The sequence below is a fragment of the Balearica regulorum genome, chromosome 7 (genome assembly GCF_011004875.1).
Source record: "Balearica regulorum gibbericeps isolate bBalReg1 chromosome 7, bBalReg1.pri, whole genome shotgun sequence".
Taxonomy (NCBI): Eukaryota; Metazoa; Chordata; class Aves; order Gruiformes; family Gruidae; genus Balearica; species Balearica regulorum.
The window spans coordinates 2,710,965-2,733,356 of NC_046190.1; the positions used below are offsets into that span (position 1 = coordinate 2,710,965).

Sequence of the window (22,392 nt, forward strand, 5' to 3'; positions counted from 1 at the left end):
TTCTTTTCGAAAAGGCGCGCGACGGCCCACGATTGGTGGAAAGGAGATCACGTGAACGCCCGGGGGACCCAATCGAAAGCGCGGAGGCGGTTTGATTTCAAACGGAGGCGCAGGGCTGGGGCACCGCCCCTGGGAGCCGTTCCCCGCCTCAGGGCGGTGCCTCCCGCCAACGCCCCCGGCCCGAGAGCCCTTCTGCTCGCCCGCCCCTGTCAGCAGCACCCCGCCGGGCGAGAGAGAGACCTTCAGTGGGGCGAGAGATCCCCCGCCCCACGGGAGCAGGCTGGGGGCCGTACCTGGACGGGTTTTTTCAGCGCCTCTGCGACGGAGAGGAATTCACAGCGGACTCGGCTGAGTCCCTAATATGTACCTCTTTGGCTACTAATGTTGCTTGAACCTTATGAGAACTCGTCGCGTCAGTAAAAAAAAAAAAAAAAAAAAAAAAAATAATCACAGAATCAATTTATATCACTTCAGCTTAACTTAGTCAACTGCTTTCTAGGCTAATTTAAGCACCTGTATCTGCTTTCTGCAGTGATCTTTTGGTAACAGTTTACAAGGGTAAATAGTGACAGGACAAGGGGTAATGGCTTTAAACTAAAAGATGCTATGGCTGCCCCTGGCTCCCTGGCAGTGTTCAAGGCCAGGTTGGATGGGGCTTTGGGCAACCTGGGCTAGTGGAGGGTGTCCCTGCCCACGGCAGGGGGTGGGACTGGATGGGCTTTGAGGTCCCTCCCAACCCAACCCATTCTAGCATTCTATAATTAGATTGAAATATTTTTAACCATGAAAATAAGGGGCTTTAAGGGGGGGGGGAGAAGCAAAGATGGAAGGAGAAAGCAGCAGTAAAAATTAAACTAGCATTTTAAGTCTATTTTACTCAGCCATTTAGTTACCTCCATTTATCTACAAAAACTGAGTCCCTTCTTTGTTCCCTGACAGGAATCCATTATGAAGACTTGAATTTGAGAATCTGTAAGACAAACAATCAAGAATCAAGACAAATACTGTTTGTGCTGCTCTGTATTTGAAGGCAGAAGAAAAACCCCCCAAAATTGACAAGTAACCAGAATTTAGTTCAGTCACACAAAGGTAGAAAGAGCTGTTCCTAGGCAAATCCACTAGCATTGTCCTCCTTATCCTTGATCAGTCTTACATAATTGATATTGCTATCATATGGTTGTACAAGCCTAAAAATTAATTTCTAATCAATGAAATAATCTCCAGGTATTGAAAAGGAGAAGAAACCACCTTTGAGCCGTTTGCATATAATCTCAGATCAGAATAATTTTTCAGATTGGAAAGGCTTTTAACCATAGCCCTCTCCAGAATACACAAGGTATCTTTTTAATACGCTATTAAAAACTTGTGCAGAAAAATGCACGTTGTGCTGACTATGGAACTTCGATCATTATGTTTGGTTCTTCCTGTGGTTTGAACATTTGCACTAGTGGTCTGAAATCACAAAATATAAGCCCTAACACCTAGTTTTATTCTCCGGAGTCTCCTCTATGTGATACACAATATTAAGTTTTAAAAGCAAGCTACCTATTTGCTTTCCCATTCTTTTTGTTGTTCATGGGAGTCATGAAAGCTTTTGAACCTCTAGAAAAGAGACTGGAAGGTGCTGTTTTCACCTCCGTGAAACAGTATAGGAAAGGGCTTAAAAACAAAGGGAACAGAGATTTGTCAGGCAGCACATGAAGGTTCGGGTGACGACACTCTTTCCCCTCCCTGGTCGGCCAGTTCTGAGGAGGACAGGACCAAGGCTGTTCTTTTGGTATTGGTTTGCTCAGACTGTGAAACCTCATTTTCAGACTCATTTTCACAAAAATCTAAGCCAAATTAAGCTGTTGCTGGAGAAGTAAATGGAAAAGAAATTTAAAATAAGCATGAAACCAAAGTACTTCCAGAAAATCTGAATAATTTGGAAAAAAAGGGAAAGCAATTTACTCTTACAGACTATATTTGAAATATATCCTGGATAACATACATTAGTAAGGTTGAATTTCTGATGTTTTCCCCTCTATTTCCTAGCTACCAAACATAAACTGGTAACTAACACTTAAATCTGGTTTTTATCTTTTAAGATGACCACAGGAAAAACATCCTGGAGGAGCAGTGTGGGTTCCAACTTGCACAATATTTTTGATATGCAGCATATTATCAAAGACATATAAACCCAAAACATTTCAGTTACGAATCTCCTTCAAAAAGCAAACCTTATTTTTACCATAACTAATTTACAGCAAAGATAGCCTCACTCTATTCCTTGCTTTCTACCCCAACATCACACGTACAGTTCCTCCCCCAAGATGGCTGGGGAAGCTCCAAGAGAAAATAGATTGTTGAGTGATGCTTCATTTTTCATTTTTATAATAAATATGCATTACTGAGATATGGCATCTGGTGACCTTAATTCCAAGTTAAAGTTCTATGCGTGCGGGGGGAAAGAGATACAAAGGGAGAAAGGCCTTTTACAAGGTCATCCAGTCTTTTGTGCTTTAGGGGATGAAATTCTACTATTCAGATCTTTCACAAAGCAGAACTCCTTTTGATATTACTACTATTTTATTTAATTTTCTAGTTTGCCTCAAATACTACTTTATGTGGTATGATGACTTTAGGGTACTTTAGATGTGATACAGTTAGATGTAAGCAGCTTTTTAAATGTTATTTTTTTCCTTTGAATTAAATTACTCTGAAGTCTATTTTATAAGCTTTGGTAGGGTTTTAATTTAGTTCAGCATATTAAGTCATGACCTTATTTTTATGCCTTCAGCTTGTAACTACTGGACAATCTTGTATTTAGATAGAAAACATTCAGATAAAATCAGAATTCTAACACTGGGTATCATTGCCAGTAAACATATAACAAAGTCAGACCCTTCCCGGGGATCTTTACAACTGCAGTTATACCTGAGCAATGTATCTAAACCAAACAGTTTATACCAACAAAAGTCTTTGAAAGCCTAATTCATTACAGTTTCCACTAGCCCAGATCAGATCAAACTGAGCTGGACAGCAAAAGAGCAATTTTGCTGCTATAGTTACGAGGGCAGTGTCATGTTGACAAGGGCTTTGGTGATTTTAAAACAACAACAAAAAATAAAATCTGCAGTATGTCAATAATTGTATATTCTTGGCATGTCATACAGTAGTTTATTAGCGTACTTACCCCACAGAATCCTGTCACGTCCTTTGTGATAAATGCCTCCGCAAACACAGCAATACTTACAGGAAAACACAAATTATAATAAAGGTTTTAAGCACGGCTTTAAATCTGTCTTTAAGAGCAGCAGTGGTCTCTTAAATAGTAGATATATAAATATTTGCAAAAGCAGATTTATAGGAGGGAAAAAATGACATTTTCTTCAAGGTTTAAATTTTCTGTTAGGGTAATTTGTATCTGTGCACATTTAATTTACTAGGAGTGCAAGTCAACAACTACATCTGCATACAAGTTGAAGTAAAACCGTCAACTTTCAAAAAATGTGTTGAAAAATAGTTTATTTTAAATCAGTGCTTGAATCTCCTTGCCAGTTATTTAGGCATTTTTAACTTATTCAACCACTCAAAGGGTAATTAGGAAAAAGCTGCTTCACTGAGATCCATCCGTATAGATCTATGAGTCTTTTCAGGGCTTAATGATCAGGCTTACCAGTGGAAGACCGTGGCCTAACGATAATTTGGTGGCCCAAACCACTAAAGCATGCTGGGGCTGAAGTCTTGGGCCAAGAGCACAAGAACAACAACAAAATAAAGAGAATTAGGAAAATTTATCATCTTAATTTCTCATATGAAGCTCCTTATACAAAGTCATTTGGTCTAGTTTCTGAAGAGGTGGTTTGGAAGCACTTGAAAGAACGCAGCTTATTTCTCACAGGTTTGTACTACCACTGTTTTTTAACTGAAAGTCTAAGAAAGCACAAGTTCCAGTTAAAGCTTTTACTAGAGTAGGGCTTTATAATGTACATAGGTATTGGTAAATAAGGCACTAAATTCAGGCAGCAACTTTAGTGTTACTGAAAAGCCATCACCACTAGTCAGCCTTCGTTTTTAGAAAACAGAGTTACCTTTGAATAGAGTAACACACAGCAGGGAAGTGAACAGAGGCACAAACGAAGCACTCATGATAAGCCTTGCTTCTAGAATTGCCAAAACAATCTGTATATGATATTTTTAAGCAAAAACTTCTGTATTTCACAAAATCAAAGTTCATCTTGAAAACTAACTTTCTAATAGCCTGTTTTCACATAAAGCCCTCAGAGCCATGAAAGAGGACTGGAAAGCAAACTACACAATGTCATGATGAAATATATAATTTTAAAACTGTGAATTAATACCTGGTTGTCCATATGTGGGGCTGGGCGTGTCGTCGTTCTGTGTCTGTACAACAGACCTGCCAATTACAAAGTTACAGAACTGGTCACATAAGAGTAGGGCTCACCAAGAAATGTATCACTGACAACTCTGGATGCTGAAACAGTGAAAACCCTCAAACCTGGTAACAAAATTCTTATTCCAGGAAATTTTGCCATTAAATCCAACAGAACTTTTAATCCTAAAGGTGATCATAAGAGGGGTTTTGCATTGCCCATTGGGTCCTTTAGCACATCAGCTATTTGTGTAAAAGTGACTGTACATTTGTTTATTATGACCAGGGTGAGATTCCACTGTTTTCAGCAAATTACATCAAGCTCTGTTAAAGTATGCAGTACTCTAACAAGGGAGGAAAGCTGTTCCATGTGCTGCTTCCTTGGAAACAGCTTGTACTTGATCCACAGGCTACTACATGGTTACCATCAAAATCTCAACTAGAAACTACTTGTATAAAATTTTGAAGCAAAATAACGTAGAAGAAAAAAAAATATATTTCATAGAGACTAAGAGCGTACTGGTGTCTCCCAGAAGACAAGAACATGGTCTTGTCTCACAGAGACCATGAGCAGGACAGAGGCAGCCCTCTGCCTGCTCACGTGCTGCCTGTTGTGCCAAAACAGAAAAGATGCAGCCGGGAGCTTGCGCTGCTACAACCTGTCTGCTTGTGCCAGATCACTGCCACCACGAGCACAACCTGAGCTTCAGACTCTGATCCCACTGCAACTATGCTAAAGAAATCCTTCTCAAGCTCTTCCAGACTGGTATCTGTTTGCCTTCTTTGTGTCTACCCAATTGGTATGAAGTCACAACTTAGATCTTTTGTTCAACGCTTATGAATAGTCTGAGCATGGCATGGATGAAAACATTGGAACAATTTCTAATGCGATGCAAACAGGTGAAAGAAAAAAAATATTATTTGTGAAAAGAACTTCCTTGGCAAAATCTCGATTAATAATTTAGTAATTCTCCTATTCCGTGCAAAGTAGCACAGAAAATGTGTAAAAGTCATTAGAAGAAAGCTCTTATTAAACTATCTAAATTACAACATAATCCTTTAATACCTAAGAAGATGAAGAACATTCACGGTGAAGTTCAATTGCCCGAAAAATTCTCAGACGCATTGAACAATTTCTGTATTAAGCATAGCTTAGACCTGACAAATATGCCTTATACAGAACAAACATGGCTTTGATCTTGCTTAGTTTATATTATTTAAATAACCTATTAAAATAAATACATTTCATGAACAGTTTACAATGAAAGTATGTTTTTTTGCTAGAAGCTGAGTTTCTAAAAACATAACCATATTCAGAATCACCAGATGTAAAACGCAAAAACTCAATAAAGCAGCATAAGGTCTTTAGGAAAAAAAAACCATGCACATTCTTATCCAATGAGCCAAGAAAAATCAATTGCTGGAGAAGCGCACAATGATAAAATTTAGTTCTTGCATGTAATTAAATAGACTCTGTATATATAAACAAGATCGCAAAAGATACAGCTTGCTTTCTTACTTTCTGTATAGTTGTATTATTTCTGTATTCCAGTTAAGTCTTACCATTCTTCTGTTCTGCAGATTCGTCATTAAAATGAGACACACCAGAGACCAGAGGGTATCTGTTGTGAGAAAAACACTTTCACTCATTGGATCTTAATCATACTGTCACTTTCTCACTGCAATCTCTTTTTATGGGGTGTTAGAGGCAGACATGAAAACTTTAGCATCAATATAGTGTATAAAAAGCCACGTTAGCTGCTTTACAGAGGTGAGGATCAAATGATCCCAAGTCCTTTCTATAATTTTAGATTTATTGTCAAAAACCCCACTCTGATTGGCTGTGTGTTATCACAGATGCTTTTTACTGTTGATCTTTAATACAGAAACAGACCAACAGAAGCACACTAAGACGAACAAAGGAAGAAAGTCATTCTTTGTCTCTGTAATCCCTGTTATTTAGCTTAAATAACCTAAAAAATGGTGATTCTACTATACTGCTACACAGAACCTTATTATACTAGAAATTGTGCAGATCTGTAGTAATCAAATTATGATTATCAATAATTAAATTAACCAATGATGAATTAAAAAGTGATTAATACTGGAGATTTTTCTATTTTCTGAAGCCACACACAGGCATCTGTCAGTTCTCACACAAAGTGAACTTTCAGCAGGCTCACAAGCTGTGCATCTTGGCATGTGCTAAAAATATACAATCCAATCACACAAAATATTTTATCAGCTCATCTGGAATTACTAAAAAAAATAATAGCTTTCACACGTAATGAAAAAGATTACCCTTAAATTGGTAGTATTTAGTGTCACAGTAAGAAACAGCAATATTTTCCTGAACACTGATTTCCTAAAGGCTCTGTATTTCAGTGTGGTGCATCCCTGTGTTTAAAACTCTGCAGGTAGATTCTCTATTAGTAAATCTATCTTTTCGATGAAGCAAAGACATCTCTTCAGGATGCAAACGCTTGCTGTCTTTGGAAAGCAACGCTTAAGTAGTTGCTACAGTTACTCCTGGATGGTTCAATTTGTGTTGAAAGCAGCGTGATTACCAAGCGCAAACACTTCAATGGTAGAACAGCGAACAAAAAGGACATGCAAACTAAAAGTTCTTCCAAACAAGTTTGGAAAAAATAATCAGAAAATTATCTACACTGAAAAGGTATTTCCACAATGTTAGGTGTCAGGTGTACCAGATGAAACAGGGCCAAAGGGGTCAGACACATAAATATTGCTTCATTAAATCATACTTGAGGAATAATATTCAGTCTTTTCAAATCTCTCTGATATTAGCTTGACAATAGGATTACAATCGTAACCTTTCAGCATAGTAGTTACTCCTGGTTTACATAAATCTCCCGACACCTCTTACAACAGTGGGCCATCTTGATTAACTTTGGCACATGAGGTCCAATATAAAGCCTGTTGAAACTAATGAAGAAATTGCTGGGCTTTCAATTAATGATGGGTGACACAGTTGAAAGCTGAGCTGCTATTTTTATCTTGGCATGACACCGTAGTGTACCGCAGTACTATTACAACTTACACACAAAGAACCGCTCTCGCCTCTCACTAACCTTCCCTTCTCCCTCAGAGACTGAAACCCACTCCTCCATCCCACGGAGCCGCCTGCAATGCAACATGGCGCTGGGGTCCCCGTTCCTCCAACAGGAGCACAACCCCAGGGTTCTTGCCGCTGCGCCCCGCTCCGGTGCTTTGCTGGCCCGAAGAGCGAGGAGCTCTTGTGCTAGGTGCCGTACGGATAGACGGGGGAGTAACGGTGAGCTATGGCAGGGTCAGGCTTTGAATCATCACGTTTAATGCTCATCAGGGAAGGCTGCAATGGGACAAGTCATGTCAACGCTTTCTACCGTCAGGTCTTACTTGTAAATGCAGTTTGGGAAGACCTGGCCTTTCAATTGCCATCAGGAGTTTATATTCACTTTATATGCACAATGCTTCAGTTACGCCAGGAATCTGAATATTACTTCCAAATAGCTGCAGATAAGTACTGAAAAATTATTTATCTAGATAATGGATTTCAACTCCTTTAGAATACTTAATTTAAATGAACACACAGCACAGGAATGAAATAAAAAGATTTAAGGAAGGTAATGTGGTCTGAGAATAAAAACGAAGCTTTGTTCTTGCATCAGAATGTATTAGATCTTGCAATTTGCATATACAAATAATTCAGCAACATTCACCAGCATTAAAAACACAGCAAGATCAAATTATAAATGTAATAAAAGAAAATAATAATAGCTGAAACTGTATAATACATACATATATTATAAGATTTGACAAATTAAATACAATTTGGTTATACAGAAAAGTTTCAATAACTTTACATTAAAAATGGTACTAGGGAAATGAAAACATTTCAAAATACTGAACACAGGTGGTCAGGCTCATTTTAAAAGTTTAAAAAACTGATACGTAAAAATACCCTAAAAAACACTGGTAATTACAGTATGCATTCTTCATTAAGGCCCAATTCAGCAAAGCACTTAAGGGATTGCTTCAGGAACAAAGAACCTATGGGACTTGAATGTTTTGTGGAATAGAGATGTCGTAAAGCGAATGCTTAAATGCTCAGGTGAACTGGAACCTATCTTAACACATGAGAACAGACAGTCAAGTCACATAGTGACCAAAACCACACACAGATCAGAATGTACAACTTCTAATCAACTATTTGGCATTTTAAAGTAATTCCATGCAACATAGGAAAATTTAAAAGAAAATTCATATATATCTATATCAGGAGACAGCTCCCCAGTTATGAAGCTGCTGCAATGAGCAGTCTGTTGACTAAACACAAGAACTGGAAAGCAAGCTTTTCAAATTATTAAAAAAAAGTCATTATGTAGCTATATTTGTGACTTCTGAAATATATTCTAGATATTTCTGCTTTCTCTGAGATACCTTAATACAGTTAGCAACTAAAATCTGAGTACCCACTTAGTATGTGATGTTTCAGCTTAACTCCAGCGTACTACTTGCTGTGACTACAGAGAGCGTAGTTCCGTGCCCTGCAGAACGATCCCTTGTAGTAAACCCCGCGGGCAGGTGCAGTTCCCCTACAGCTCCGGCCGCTGGCGGGGGGGCCGTGGGTCCCCGCTGACATCGCACCGCGTTGCCATTGCGCTGAGGAGGTTTCCTTCAGGAGGCAACTCTTAATCCCAGCTTTTATTTAAGGGACTCGAAAGGCTGTCCAACAAATTCGTTTTCAAACATAGGCTAGATGCTGACATTGGGATCTAATGGGACCACAAAACACGCTGCTTTGGAAAATGGTGGGAAGTTCTTGGCATTATTTTCTATCATCATTTAACCTCTCTCAGTCTCCCTGTGCTACAAATGATCATACTGAAAACCCCACTGTATTGGTTTCCATAACGAATTTATTTGATGGCTTTTTAAAATTTGATAAAATTTTAGCATGCATTAGTAATGTAAACTTACTTAGCATTCGTTTTCATTACCCAACACTTTCTGCGTCTTGAGTGTGTCTTCTAATAGCAACTCACAACAAAGGTTTAGTCTTTAAACAATCTTTTTTAAGTGCATAATTTACTGTACAAATAAATACAGAAGTGCGTCGATGGGAAGACAAGAAGCAGTAAATGGCAGTGTTCAGAACAGTGTGCTTAGAAACTTCTAAACTGCACCTTTTCCATTCGGTAGGAAAGGAAAGGTATGGACACCTTCCCGTTTCCTTGCATTGTTGCAAAGTATAATGCTGTTTGTTACCGGAAAGGAAAAACGGACATGGGATAAAATAGTGCAAGAACAATAGTGAAATGAGCAGTGGAAGTTGCTTATTTTAAATAAGGCTTTTATGTTTGCATCGAAAAAAACCAACCAACTGGACAAGACAGAACTATTGCATATTAGTTAGGTAATTAAAGTACATATTCACATACTTTGTGCTCATTAATTCATATATGCATTTTAAACAGTGGAAAAGATAGACTTTTTAATTATTCAACATTCGGATGCCCTGTGATTTTTTGGATTTTCGAACCCCTAAGCATTACCTGTTCAGGGCTACAATAAAGACTTTTAAACTTTATTTCACCAATTATATTATCAGTAGTACTTTCATTAAAAATATATCTATATACACAATCATATACCCCTTTTAGATAAAGGAAGCATTCCTTTTTTGATAATATGTATGGGAGGGTAAGAACATAGAGGAGCTTTTTGCTATAACGCTTAATGTTGCTGGCATTACACTGTTAGTAAAATGGGTTTTCAAAATTTTAGCCAATACTGCTAATTCTTCTGTTGTGTCTCATCAAAGAATAAGAGTTTATCTCTCTCTCCTTTTCTCAAAGAAGCGGGGAATTACGCATGTGTATGTAGAGAAGCTTTACATCCATTTCTGACAACGGCTATAAAGCCTTTTCACGTAGACAAGTTCAGCTGCTGCAAAATATACTCTTCTGATATGCAAAATATTCTCAAAAAGTGGTAAACTCACATTATTGTCATTCTAAATTGATTTAAGCTGGTGTAATATTTAGGAGAGAACAAAATAAATGGACTTTGAAAGCTATATTAAATCAAAAATTCAAATCTGTATTTATACTGATTATACCTTACTGACAGTAAGACTCAAAATAGAACTGCCATCAACCTGGAGGTTCTTAAAAACAGCCTTTAAAAGCAGTTATATTTTCCAGTTGGACTGTACATTATTACACACGAAGGGCCACATCCTGATACCTTTATCGTTAATAGCACTTCACTCCAACAGGCTCTTTGCCTTCAATGAGACTATCTGTGAAATAAATTACAAGTAAGCATGAACGGGTTATCAGAACGTGTCCCCACATAAACATCTATTTTCATAGTGAAGAAAGGTTTATGGCCAAAACATGTTTAGTTTAAACATATGTACCACAATTCACTTTTTTTGTATGAAATGTAAATCACCTGCGTAAAGTTTCAAGAATTGGGAGATAACATTGATACATATTTATAAGGGGAAAAATTCAAAGAAATAGACCCTCAAGAATTAATTTACTGTTATTTAGAATAAAGATTTCTATACCATCTTATAGTGATATACTGTATATGAACATTATACTTTGCTTTAGAAGATATTTACATTTAAGAAATAACTTTATACAGCAAATGCAACTTTTAGAGCAAACACAGAGTCATATTTACAGTTAAGTCAACAATCAAAATGACATGGAATAAATTAACAGAATATACAACTATTTATACAGACAAATTAAAAAATAAGGCAGGAATTCTCATTTGAAATTAGCATAATCTGAAAATATGTCGATGAAATCTTGTACCACTCTGTAGCAGAATTCATACTGTTCCTGAAAAACAATAAAAAGGTATCAAAACATGCTTTGGTTGCATCGTACGACTACACTGGAGAAAAGCATACCCGTACAAATCCTGGTGGTAAATGCAAGATGCTCCAACTTGGACCATTACTTGGACCCGCAGCTGAGGACTAGCCAGTTCTGATTTTTATTTATGTGTTTATTTTTGAAAATAAAAGGGATGGTGCCTCGCTCTTTTGTCAAACACAGGCTGACTGTTGCTCGTCAGTTAAAGTGATTTCTTTAAGCTTTCTAGGTGATAGTTCTTAAAAATGAATCAGTTCTTAGACCTGCCTTCTCCTTTAAGGGAAGCAGCTTACTGTACCTGGCTGTTACCCAGCTCACACTAAAGCGGGTAACTCCTCCTGCACCTTCCCCAGGGAGCTCCTTAACTCTGGGCTCCATCTTCTGAGCTTTACAGCAGAAACCGAGGGACAAGATACCTCCTGACAATGTAACTTTAAATGTATAGAACATTAAAACCCCTCTACGTTCATTTGGCTGAAGCGGAGCTCCCCTTGCAATGTATTTATCTGCTGCCTGCGTTAGCCTGCCGGCCATTTCTCTGCATCCTGAAGACGGGACACCTCCGCATCTGCTAGACCTGCCGATGCGCCTCCCACGTGATTTGCTGGATTACAAAATCTGTACCAACACTGACAGTGAATCGAACTGGCATCTGAACTCACTCATGCTGTAACGCAGGGTTTAGCCTTTCGCCTCTCCGCAGGCTCAGCTGGGAATATCTGTGGCAATTATGCCTTTAACTAACAGTATTAAATCACTGAGCCAGAACCCCAAAAGAAAGATTTCATCCCTGTCTCAGTGGGACTGTGGCTAATCCAATTCTACTTCTTCGACCCCTTTCTTCCTATCTGTAGCATGGAGAAAATCTACCTGAAAAAGTGTTTTGAGATAATTGTTTCTAAAGAAGTTTCAAATTACTGAATGGAAGCTGCTATCAAAATACAAAATATCAGCATTTTTATATATTTTCCAAAAATGTAAGTCTCAAAAAAATCTTTTTAATGTTTATTCAATAGCGACAAGCGTCTGGACCAAGTTTCATGTATTACTTGTAGCTGTCTTTAAAGAAGTCAAAGACATTTCTCCTTTTCAGTGATCAACTGCAAGCCAATTTAAGCCCAGAAAGAACAATAACTGATACATGGCTTAAAATGCATTTACTTTGTATGTTTTGTCACCTGCAATGTGCAAAAGATTTTGGTTTAACTGTCTCCAGTTCCTGCAAGACAGAATGTTTAGCCAAGTTGTATTTTCAGAAATGCTATTAAAAAAATAAATCTGTAAAAATACAGATTTCTGATAATGCATACACAACCATCATGCAGGATGTATTTCAACCTGCAAAACCCCCCTTTGTTCTCCTCCCACAAGAACATTTACAAACGTACATCCCGTGACGAAGAGCCGGGTTGTTAAATACCGTACCAGTGTTTGCACCATGTGCGGCCTTTGCAGTCGTAAGCTCTTCACAGCTTGAAATACATCCAAGAGCCCTTCAGCCTTCACTCGTTCCAGGATATTGCTGAGCGCTATGAAGGTACCTGTTCTTCCAGCGCCGGCACTGCAACGTAAACGCATTTGCTTGACATACAGTAGGATAAAAATGTTAAAAAGAGAAATAATTGTGATATAGAATAGCCAAACGCTACTGTTTGTTAGCCAACTTCTACTCATTTTTTTGTGCTTAGTTTGTCACGTCAGCTACGCTAGGAGCCGGAATTAATGGAATTAACTGGGAGCCAGGGTGGAACCAGTGAAGGCTGGTTACCGGCTGCGGCAGCACGTGGTACCCTCAGCCTAAGGCCGAGGCCCAAATAATGAACTGGCAAAGCTGCTCGCCCCAATCTGCATTCATCTTCAACAGACAACTTCCCGTGCTCCCACACTCTGCTCTCGGTTCTATTTTTGATGCGGGAAAACACAACCTTCCACTGGTAGTTGCAAAACTTGGGTCCAATGCAAGGAAGCACTGGGCGATCAAACCCACATTGTTCTGTTAGGTTGTGATTTATACTTATACATGGTGGACAGACATGAAAACAGCATTATTATTATTATAATTATTATTACTACTACTACTACTACTACTATTAACTATGACTACTGCTACAAAGCATTTTGAAGGAAAATGTCCTATTGAACTGTAATGATTTTAACAGCTCTCAGGATCTAAGCTGTTTCTTCTCCAACAGGTGTATCGATATAAGGACAAACTAAAGCAAGACTACACGTGAGGCTACACTACATACAAGAACCTAAAATTGACCATTCAGCCTCTATCTTGACTACAATAAGCAACCTAACGTACTCCAAAGGAACTGTAGTTTCTTTTGTTTCAGTATCTTTGACTCAGTATATTTTGTCCAGCATCTGTTTCAGATCATGATTCCATGGAACCAAAATAGATTTCAGTAATTATCTGATTTATTATGCCTAACTCTAGATCCAAAAAAAAAAAAAAAAAAAATTAAAAAAAGATTGCTTTCTCTCTCCTAATCACACTAATTAAGGACTATGTGACACCAACAAAACAGTGGTTGTGCACTTTGATAGGGAATAGTTACTAAAACCAGGATGGGGTTGGGAAATTGGCAATCAGTGGTAAGATAGAGTGGAAGCTTCACTGGATTGCTGAGTAAGGATAAACATAAAATTCATTAAATTTAAAATTTTAACGTGTTTTAACCGTAAGTAGGTGAATTCTAATCACATGTCATGCGATTCTACCTTATTTCTATCAAATACAAGAAAATCTGATAAACACAATCCTTATGAAAAGATTAAGTGCAAATGCATGTATCCTCAGCTGGATACATTAAAAGTCCCGTTGGAGGAAAAATGAACAGGTACAACGTGTTAGACGGGTTATTCCCTTTAGACAATTACTTTTATCAGATTAAAGACAACTACAAAATCCAAAAGGCTTCAGATTAATTTGTAATTAGCTAATCTCTAGTAGCCATTTGGGGTTTCTGGAGTAACCCATGAGTGAGGCATTTTGGAACAGGTCTGCAGCTATCAAAAGATGAAGATGTAAAGGAAACCTGTGCACACACATCATCACCCATGTCACTTATTCATTTATGCCTAGAAGAGGTCGGTACGCATTGCTTTGCACCGCATTTTTAACACTCCTTGTGCTAGGCTCACTCTCCTTTCATCTGAAACATGCTTTTAGCAAATCTTTAAACCCATATAAGTTGGATTTTTTAAATTAATTTAAGGATTTTTAGTATGGATGCATGGAAAATTAAACTGCTTTTGAAAAGCAGGAGAAAATACGTATTGTCTCATGGGAACAGAGCACTACTTTTGGCATACTTGCTTCTCTTTCTGGAATTCCTTTAAAAAACCGAAAGTCAAGAAAGTGAACTTTCAAATTTGACTCAAACTTCATTTCTTGAGACAAAACGTTCAAAGGCAAAGGACATGCAGGATGGGCAAAGACTGGGCAAAAGACAGAAGTTAGGGATCTCTAAGCAACACAGCAGTCTTGCATAGTTTATGTTAGAGTATGGAAAGGGAGAGACGGGGAAGAGAGAAAAAGCATCAGTAGCCATGAACTAAAGAGAAGACAGGAGCAGACACACACTGGAGGAGAAGGGAGTTAGGATTTGGAACAGATTGACTTTGAATTCTGTTGGCAACCCAGTCAGCAAACCCCTTCTACACTATTTAGGGTCATGCCTTGATTCTACTTAGGAATTATCTTTTTTAGCAGCTCCTTAAACTGTTTGTAAATAGTTGGAAAAAACAAACAGAATTTTTCACAAGTTCATGTGAACACTCTGAAAAATCAGTCTTAGACTTGATATGTGTTTACTTTTTCATAAAGTTACGTTACGTTATATTTGAAGACTCAAGTATGACTGCATGGAGAAGTTCAAGTAACTCCAAAGCTATTTTGGAGTTACAAGGCTGTCCAAGTAGGGACAGGAGAGAATTCTCAGCATTAAAAATCCTAGAATACATTGTGTGGTCTGGGTTTCATTTTCTTATTTAACCCATTTTATAATGATTGCAGTAAATTTTGAAAAAAATCTAGGAAAAATGCGTGCCAAATGATTAAGCTAAGGCTTCAGGGAGGCTGTGGGTCTAAAAGCTCAGAAAAGTAGAAGCAATGTGTATGTCAGGTAGGTCTTACACATCTAATTTGGGTATGCCAAAGACAACAGTTCCATTTATCTCTTATTTTATTGGCTAGAACTCCTGGATATTTTACCCACTTTAACTCCCTATCAATTCAAAACCAGTGGCTGTTAAAATTTGTCAAATTGCAGAATCAAACACAAAATGTCCTCGTCACCCTCGAGTGCAGCCACCACGGGGTGAGGGAACCCACAGTCCCCTAGGGAAAACGTATGAAAACAAAGAGCAAAACACTTCCGAAGGAAGGAGGAGGAAGTTTTAGCAATGAATGCGCATTGGTGCAAGATCATGTCCCAAAACACCAACAAATCCGAGTCCTGGATCAGGCTCCCAGGATCTCTGTGCTTCAACAGTGCGTGAAAATACAGGTGACGTTGTAGACAGCCAAACACAAACCTTAGCTCTCAGAGACCGAGACGGCACCTTCGAAACTCAAATCAGAGCAAAATAAAAGTCAGCGGACGCTGCAGAGAACAGCTGTGAATATGGCCGGTCCTATTTCTAACTCTAGTAGCAAGCAGACAGGTTCTTCTATCAAAAATACTTCGAAATGGCCAGCGAGTGTACTTCCCTGTGGATAACGCTACGAGAACCATTTGAATGTTATATAAATCAATACAGGTTTGTGGGGTTTTTTTAGAAGAAAAACATAATCAGTGACTCATTCAAAATCAGATGGATATTCTCTGAAATGCAGGAAAAAATCGAGAAGCAGCATCACGTCACCTAGCTCACTGACAAACGGTGGGAGAAGCTTATTCACGCAGGAGTCAGACATGTGTCTGTCACAGTGTCGGTGCCCAGCATTTCTCAGTAGTGGGATCACAGACAGGTAGAGAAAATACCACAATTAATATAACAGATGGTTTTAGATATAAAGATGCCAGGAACTTGACCTCCATGTAGTGGTAGAAGAGGACCACAGTCCAACGAAATCCAGTTTATCTTGTACAACATTCCCAAGAGGAAAAGATTTAAAAGACCAGTATTTAGCATGAATTAAATAATCAATTTTGAGGGCAGGGATGAAACAATGACTGGTTTTAATGTTGTGGTCAAGCCTGCAAGCTTCAATTGCAAGAGAGACTCTACTGCAGGAGGTCTTACAGGAACACGGTGCAGAGGGACGTGGCCTCTGCAAACTCCTGTGCCGGGCAGCGCAGCCCGGAGTCCGTCGGTGCATCCGCAGCACCGGTCCGGGGAGTCTGCAGCAGTAAAGAGGTTCATGGCAAAGCGTGACCTCGAGGCTAATAGCCTCTTATTTAAAAAACCCAACCCAAAACATAGGAACTTCTCTTCTGGGGGCCCTGAAACCCTGCTGGCCCTGACCCTGTGTACGGTGAGCTTGACTTTGTATTGACCAGAAAGCAGAAAAATCTTTATTGATTTATAAAGATTAAAATATTTTAAAAGCAAGGTATGATTTCTGAACTAGGAATTAGGCAGAACACTAGTTTTACTAGTATTTTTTTTTAAATCAGCATGTAGTACAGAAAGGGAAAAGACGAATTTAAAAGACTTATAAACACCTCTGCACTCTGAAAAACACCATTTCAAAAAACCAGCGAGAAAGCCTTTTAAAAATTAAAACAAACAAACAAAATAGCTGCAATGAAAATGTACAATGAAAAAAAAAAAAAGTGAAAACCTGGCACAGGATAAAGATATATTTTAGTTACACACAAGCTACCCCTTAGCATTCATGTAAACACTGTTTTCTCTGTCCTCGCAGCTCTCCTACCTGCTTTCAAGGACAAGGGCACATTTTGCCTTCAGCTTAGATTAGGGTATATTTTATTCTCCTGATAGTTTGTAAAAACCAACAGCATTTTGATCTTGACAGAACATTTGAGCACTGTATCGGTGGGGTATGTTACACACCACTACAATAAACCTATAGCTTTACTTTCCTAATCACAGCGTTTAGCAATACTTGGGTGCAAAATTATAACTCCGCAAGTTAACAATGCACTTGTTTACTCCCAGCCATTAAGGATATCATTAAGGAATCCACCTTGCTAATTCAGCAAAGTACCAATCACAAATCCTTTATGTAACCCTAGTTTTTCGTTTTTTCTATCTTTTTCTTATATTTCTTAATTTTTATTTATTTTTAAAGGATGCTCTCTACTCCCTCATGAAGGAAAGCTGCTGTAGCAGCAACCAGACTGGAGAAAAAGCCAACCGGTTCCTTAGCAAACGGTGGGCAGAAGAGGCGAGCCTTACCTGCAGTGCACCGTAATCGGGTGATTGCCCGTTTGCTGCTGCTGCTTTTGGACAGCTGCAATCAGGTCGATCATCCCCTTCCCTTCTGCAGGAATCCCGATTTCTGGCCACCCATGGAAATGGAACTGCCGAATGAGCCTGCTTTGCTTCTCCTGGTTACCCTGCGTGAATGCAAACAACAGATTTATCCAGTTGTTAACTCAAAATGGAAACAAACTTCTTACCTTAAACGTCTGTAGCATAAATTTTGCCCGTCTCTAGCGGAGGGGGTGATTTGCAACCTGGTCCATAATCTGTTGTCATGCAGACCTGATTGTTCTGTTTCTGAATTCCCCATCCGCTATGCTGATCATTTACCCCTGTAATTTTCCTTTTGATTTGCACAGCTGCTTCCCCAGGGTAGTACTAAGGATACACTGAAAGATTATTCATCCCGAGCACCACCGGCTGAAAGCTTTCATCGTGCGCAGGCCAAATCCAAAGCGCCATTAAACCAGCCCAGTTTGTGAAATGCACTCACCTTTGCACGACACCTGCTACTCTGAAATGTAACCGTTATTTGCCTTGTCTTTCCTGCTTGCTGATTAAAAGCACGTTAGAAGTGCAAATAGATATTAACACCATGCTAAGGCGGCTAGCCCTGGACAGGTTTGGATGCAGACGGGCTCTTCACCTTCTTAGGATCGCACTACCCTGAGATTTTTGTTTGCTCTTTCCCATGGCTGCATTATAACAGCGCACGGATGCAACATTAATATTCTGGCAATTTTACGACGTCTCATCAGCTCTAGCAAGGCACAGAGTAGAAAACACGAGGTCTCTGCTGATGGCAGGTGTTTTCCATGTGTCCACCATAGGGGACATCTGGTGAACAAGTTTGACGGGAAGTCTCCAGACACTGTTTCGTACTGGAAGCCCAGAAAGTTTCACCATGATGAGGAAAAAGGCTTGGTCAATCCTCCCTCCTCCCAGCTCATTTAACGTAATATTGCTTCAAATATCATTGATGCAGTCTAGCTGGACTCAGGCACAATACAAAAGTTACTCTGATTTCTTAGATCTGCAGCAGGAAAAACTTCTAACGATGCTGGATTGTAGTGCAAAGCCATTGCTGTTTGGATATCACCTGCAGTGCTGTTACGTGGGATTTAAATACTTCCCCAGGTGACAGAAGCCAACACATTGACAAGGACTCTCTGCTTTGTGAAGCACGGTGCGTACTCCCGCCTAATCCACCACCCTCCTTCTTAAGGAAACACAGAGCACTTTGAATTCAAAGTTCTTTTGCTTTGCACATGCTAACTATTTAAGTGCATAAATTATATGCAATGCAATAAGTAGTTAAATGAATTATATTCTTAACTGCAAGTTGTGGTTTTTTTTTTTTTTCTTCTTCAAAAAGAGCAATGCAAATCAGATCCTAAAGAAATCAGGCAGTGAGTGAAGAGATGCATGCCCAAAAGATCAAATCCAGGCTCTGAGTAGATCATGCCTGCAGCAGAGCAATGTAAAGGAAGAGCTGGTAGGGAGGGGTAAGTACACGTGCTGTTAAAATGCTTCACAGGATTTAAAGATCTTGAATTGAATGTTCTTTTATAGCTATGTGGGAGATGGGAGAAAATACAAGAACAACAGCAGTAGCAAAACATGAAGAAAAACCCCAAACTAAACAACCCCACAGCCCACTTTGATCAAGGACATGTTTTACTGACCAGAATTTTCATGGGGCTTTAAACAAAAATGTTTCATACCAGCTTCCTCTTGACTGACACAATGTTGGATGTTGATTAACCACATTTATCTTTAGATAGAAATTCCAGTTACATAATCATGTATGTAAATGCCTTCACATGTAAAAAACCTCATGTAATTTAAAAACATTACCTGATTGTATGTAACTATGAAGTCCCTTACGCTTATGGCATCTAACAGACTGTCATTCTTTATTTCGACGGTTATCTCTCCGTGAGTTACGGAGCCCTCTGATGGCCAGTATTGGCAGCACTTTTCCTGCAAAATTGAGAGGGAATTGTAAACACTCCTTGAAATTTTTTCCAGTTATCTACGTTGTCGTGAATCTCTGATATAGGAGGTGACATACAGCATAATAAACACGTTCTAAACACCTTGCAATGAAAAGGCTAATAGCCAAGAATACGGTAATAAAATATTACTATAATATAAACCATTAAGATAAAAAGGGCTTAGGAGTCATAGATGGCAAATACTGCTTTAAAACAGGTAGAATAAAATCCTGAAAGCAATGCAATGTTGTTAAAGAGCCTCCCAAAACCAACAATAAAAAGAATTTCACAGCACTGAAACACTCTGGTTGCTGCATTGAACCCTGAATCTGCAAACGGCGGCACACAGAGGTGTACAGGACTCTCCTCATTAATTAACGACGTACTAGGAGAGGTTCAGAAGAAGCCACTGGAGCTTATGCTGGCAAAACAGGGAGGGAAGTTTTCACAAAAGCTTTGTCCACCTGTTACCAAATCCCAAACCGCTGTTCCATGTCAGGCATCCCGATGAATGTTGTGATTTTAATGTGAACCGGGCCCTTTCACAAACCATAATTTTCAGTAGTTTGGGTGGGTTTTCTGACAATTCAAGCCAAAGCAGCAACACTGGCCCAGTGAAGCAAGAACTCATTTTAGGAAAGGCAAAAAAAAATAATCTCCTATTGCTAGAATTTGTAGGCAACAAATAGTTTACCTAACATTAATGCTCGTATTTTACGGGTGTTAACAGCAACCGCTTTGCTCTGGAGCTGGCAGCTGCGCGACACGTACCTGCTCCCTCTCCTGAACTTCCGTGAGCATAACGATGGTGTGGCACTTCCACTCCCACACCATCCGCCAGAAATCCTCCACCGTGTGCGGAAGCGGTCCCTGGGTGGCGATGAAGTAATCCTTCTGGCGATAGCCCTGCGGAGAAAGGCCGGGACCCCCTCATGTCGTGACACGCGAGCACAAGCGAGCCACGCCGCCCGACCGCGTGATGGTTACTGCAAAGCTGGTGACGCTGAGCCCGCCCGCTGCTTGCTCTTGGCAGGAAAAAAATCCCCCGGATTCACAATCCTGAGATGTTTTTTATGGCTTTTTACAGTCACAGCTGAAGGATGGAATTCTGCAGTAACAGGTAACTGAAAGGATTTCACGATGGGATTATCACAACTGCAGCCACTAGCTGTACTGCAGAGCTAACTTTTATCTCCTTTTTTGAGCTACGGTTCTATTTACACACTGATCACCTTCACAGCTCTAGTATCCACAATCCTCAGTCGCTACTGGGCTTTCACTGCTTAAGGACGTAATTAATTCTCATGTTTAAATAAAAACAAGACACGGAGGAAGGGGTTGCCCAGGTTCACACAGGAAGCTGGGAACAAAGTTGGGCAGGAACGCAGGTCTGCCCAGGAGAACCCTGGTCCCCAGACACCATCAGAGCCTTCCCCCAGGCTACACGTGGACTTTGCTTTGTCCTTTACATATTTACACCCATTAACCCGAATGCAGGAAATGGAACTGTTGGATGCTAATTTTACGGCTAATTCGTTTCGCCGCCCATTTTTTAGAATTTAATAAAAACCTTACTTTATAAATCTAACAAGAAGAATGTTTAAATTACACGACCATTTCAAATAAAACTGAAAACACCAGATAAGAAATTTGTTTGGAACACATGAGCCAGACTCAAACAAAAAGGCTCATGTTCTTCATAAGCCAAGTTGATTGTGCCTCTTTAAAAAGACTTATCATCAGCAACAGTAAAATATTTGACTTGCAATTTAAATACATGAAAATTTTTTATACGTACATCTATGAAGGAAGCATTGATGTAGTCTGTGTACTCTTGCCCTCTTTTCATTGACAGAATCACTCGATTAAAATCATCTGGGGGGGGGGAAGAAAAAAAGTCTATTCTTACTTTTGCTAACTCTACGTTGATAGCTCCACTATTACATTTGTGAAAGAACAAAACCAACAAAATCTTTTATCTGAAAACCAAAAAGCGTCTTAAAGATCTTATCGAGGATTTAAGAAGTGTGTGGAGGAGGGCACCGGTTTTTCTGCTGTTGTTTTTCCTTTCGCACAGGATATGGCCAGCAAGGTCTGACTTTTGTTTTGAGGTGCAGACGTTACAGCGCTGCTCCAGACTATGCAAGGAATCACACAGAGTGCGCGCTGGTTTAAAAGGTGGAACTGCTGAGTTCTTTAATTCAGTCCCGAAAAACACCTGATCGTAATACATTTTACATTGATAAAGTAAAACACCAAGTTGTTAAATTGTTTGCAGACCCTTTATAAGGGTATAACGCTTTGCAAGGGGAGGATAGTGCTGTTTGTATCAGTAAGTTCTCTAGAAACTTCAGAGCAGACATGCCTGTGGAGAGGACAACAAAACCAAGGGGATGGCTAACGGAAACACCCCCAAAAAAATGTGTTCTAGCTAAAAACGAAGCAAACCCAAAAACTACCAGTCTGGACAGTACAACAGGTTTTGAAAGCGTTTGAATTTTAGAAGCGGAGAAGTTAAAACTTTTTTTCTTTAAGATATACACAGTAATTATTTGGAGAATTCCAGTTTCGAAATGCAGACAGGACCTCAGCTGAGTTATCCCGACAGAGCTGTACTCCGATATGAGCTGTGCTGTTGTCAACGTATAGATACAGCGCGTGCTCACGACCGCCTTAGGATAATCGGGTGTTTATAGCACTTGTTTCTATATATGTAAAA

The 22,392-nt window shown here is 39.3% G+C and overlaps 1 protein-coding gene across 5 annotated transcripts in view; it reads right to left on the minus strand.

Annotated features, from left to right (window-relative positions):
- Nucleotides 1-8,030: 8,030 nt before the first annotated feature.
- The window catches only part of PTPRE (protein tyrosine phosphatase receptor type E), a 103,607-nt gene continuing 89,245 nt past the window's right edge, over nt 8,031-22,392 (minus strand). For all 5 annotated transcript variants that reach the window (XM_075757631.1, XM_075757632.1, XM_075757633.1 and 2 more), the window contains 6 exons: nt 21,472-21,548; nt 20,445-20,579; nt 19,534-19,659; nt 17,650-17,810; nt 12,700-12,835; nt 8,031-11,238 (listed from right to left, as the gene is read on the minus strand). In XM_075757631.1, the coding sequence (XP_075613746.1) occupies nt 11,164-11,238; nt 12,700-12,835; nt 17,650-17,810; nt 19,534-19,659; nt 20,445-20,579; nt 21,472-21,548 (710 nt within the window). In that variant the 3' untranslated portion in view covers nt 8,031-11,163. The remainder of the gene's footprint in view (nt 11,239-12,699; nt 12,836-17,649; nt 17,811-19,533; nt 19,660-20,444; nt 20,580-21,471; nt 21,549-22,392) is intronic.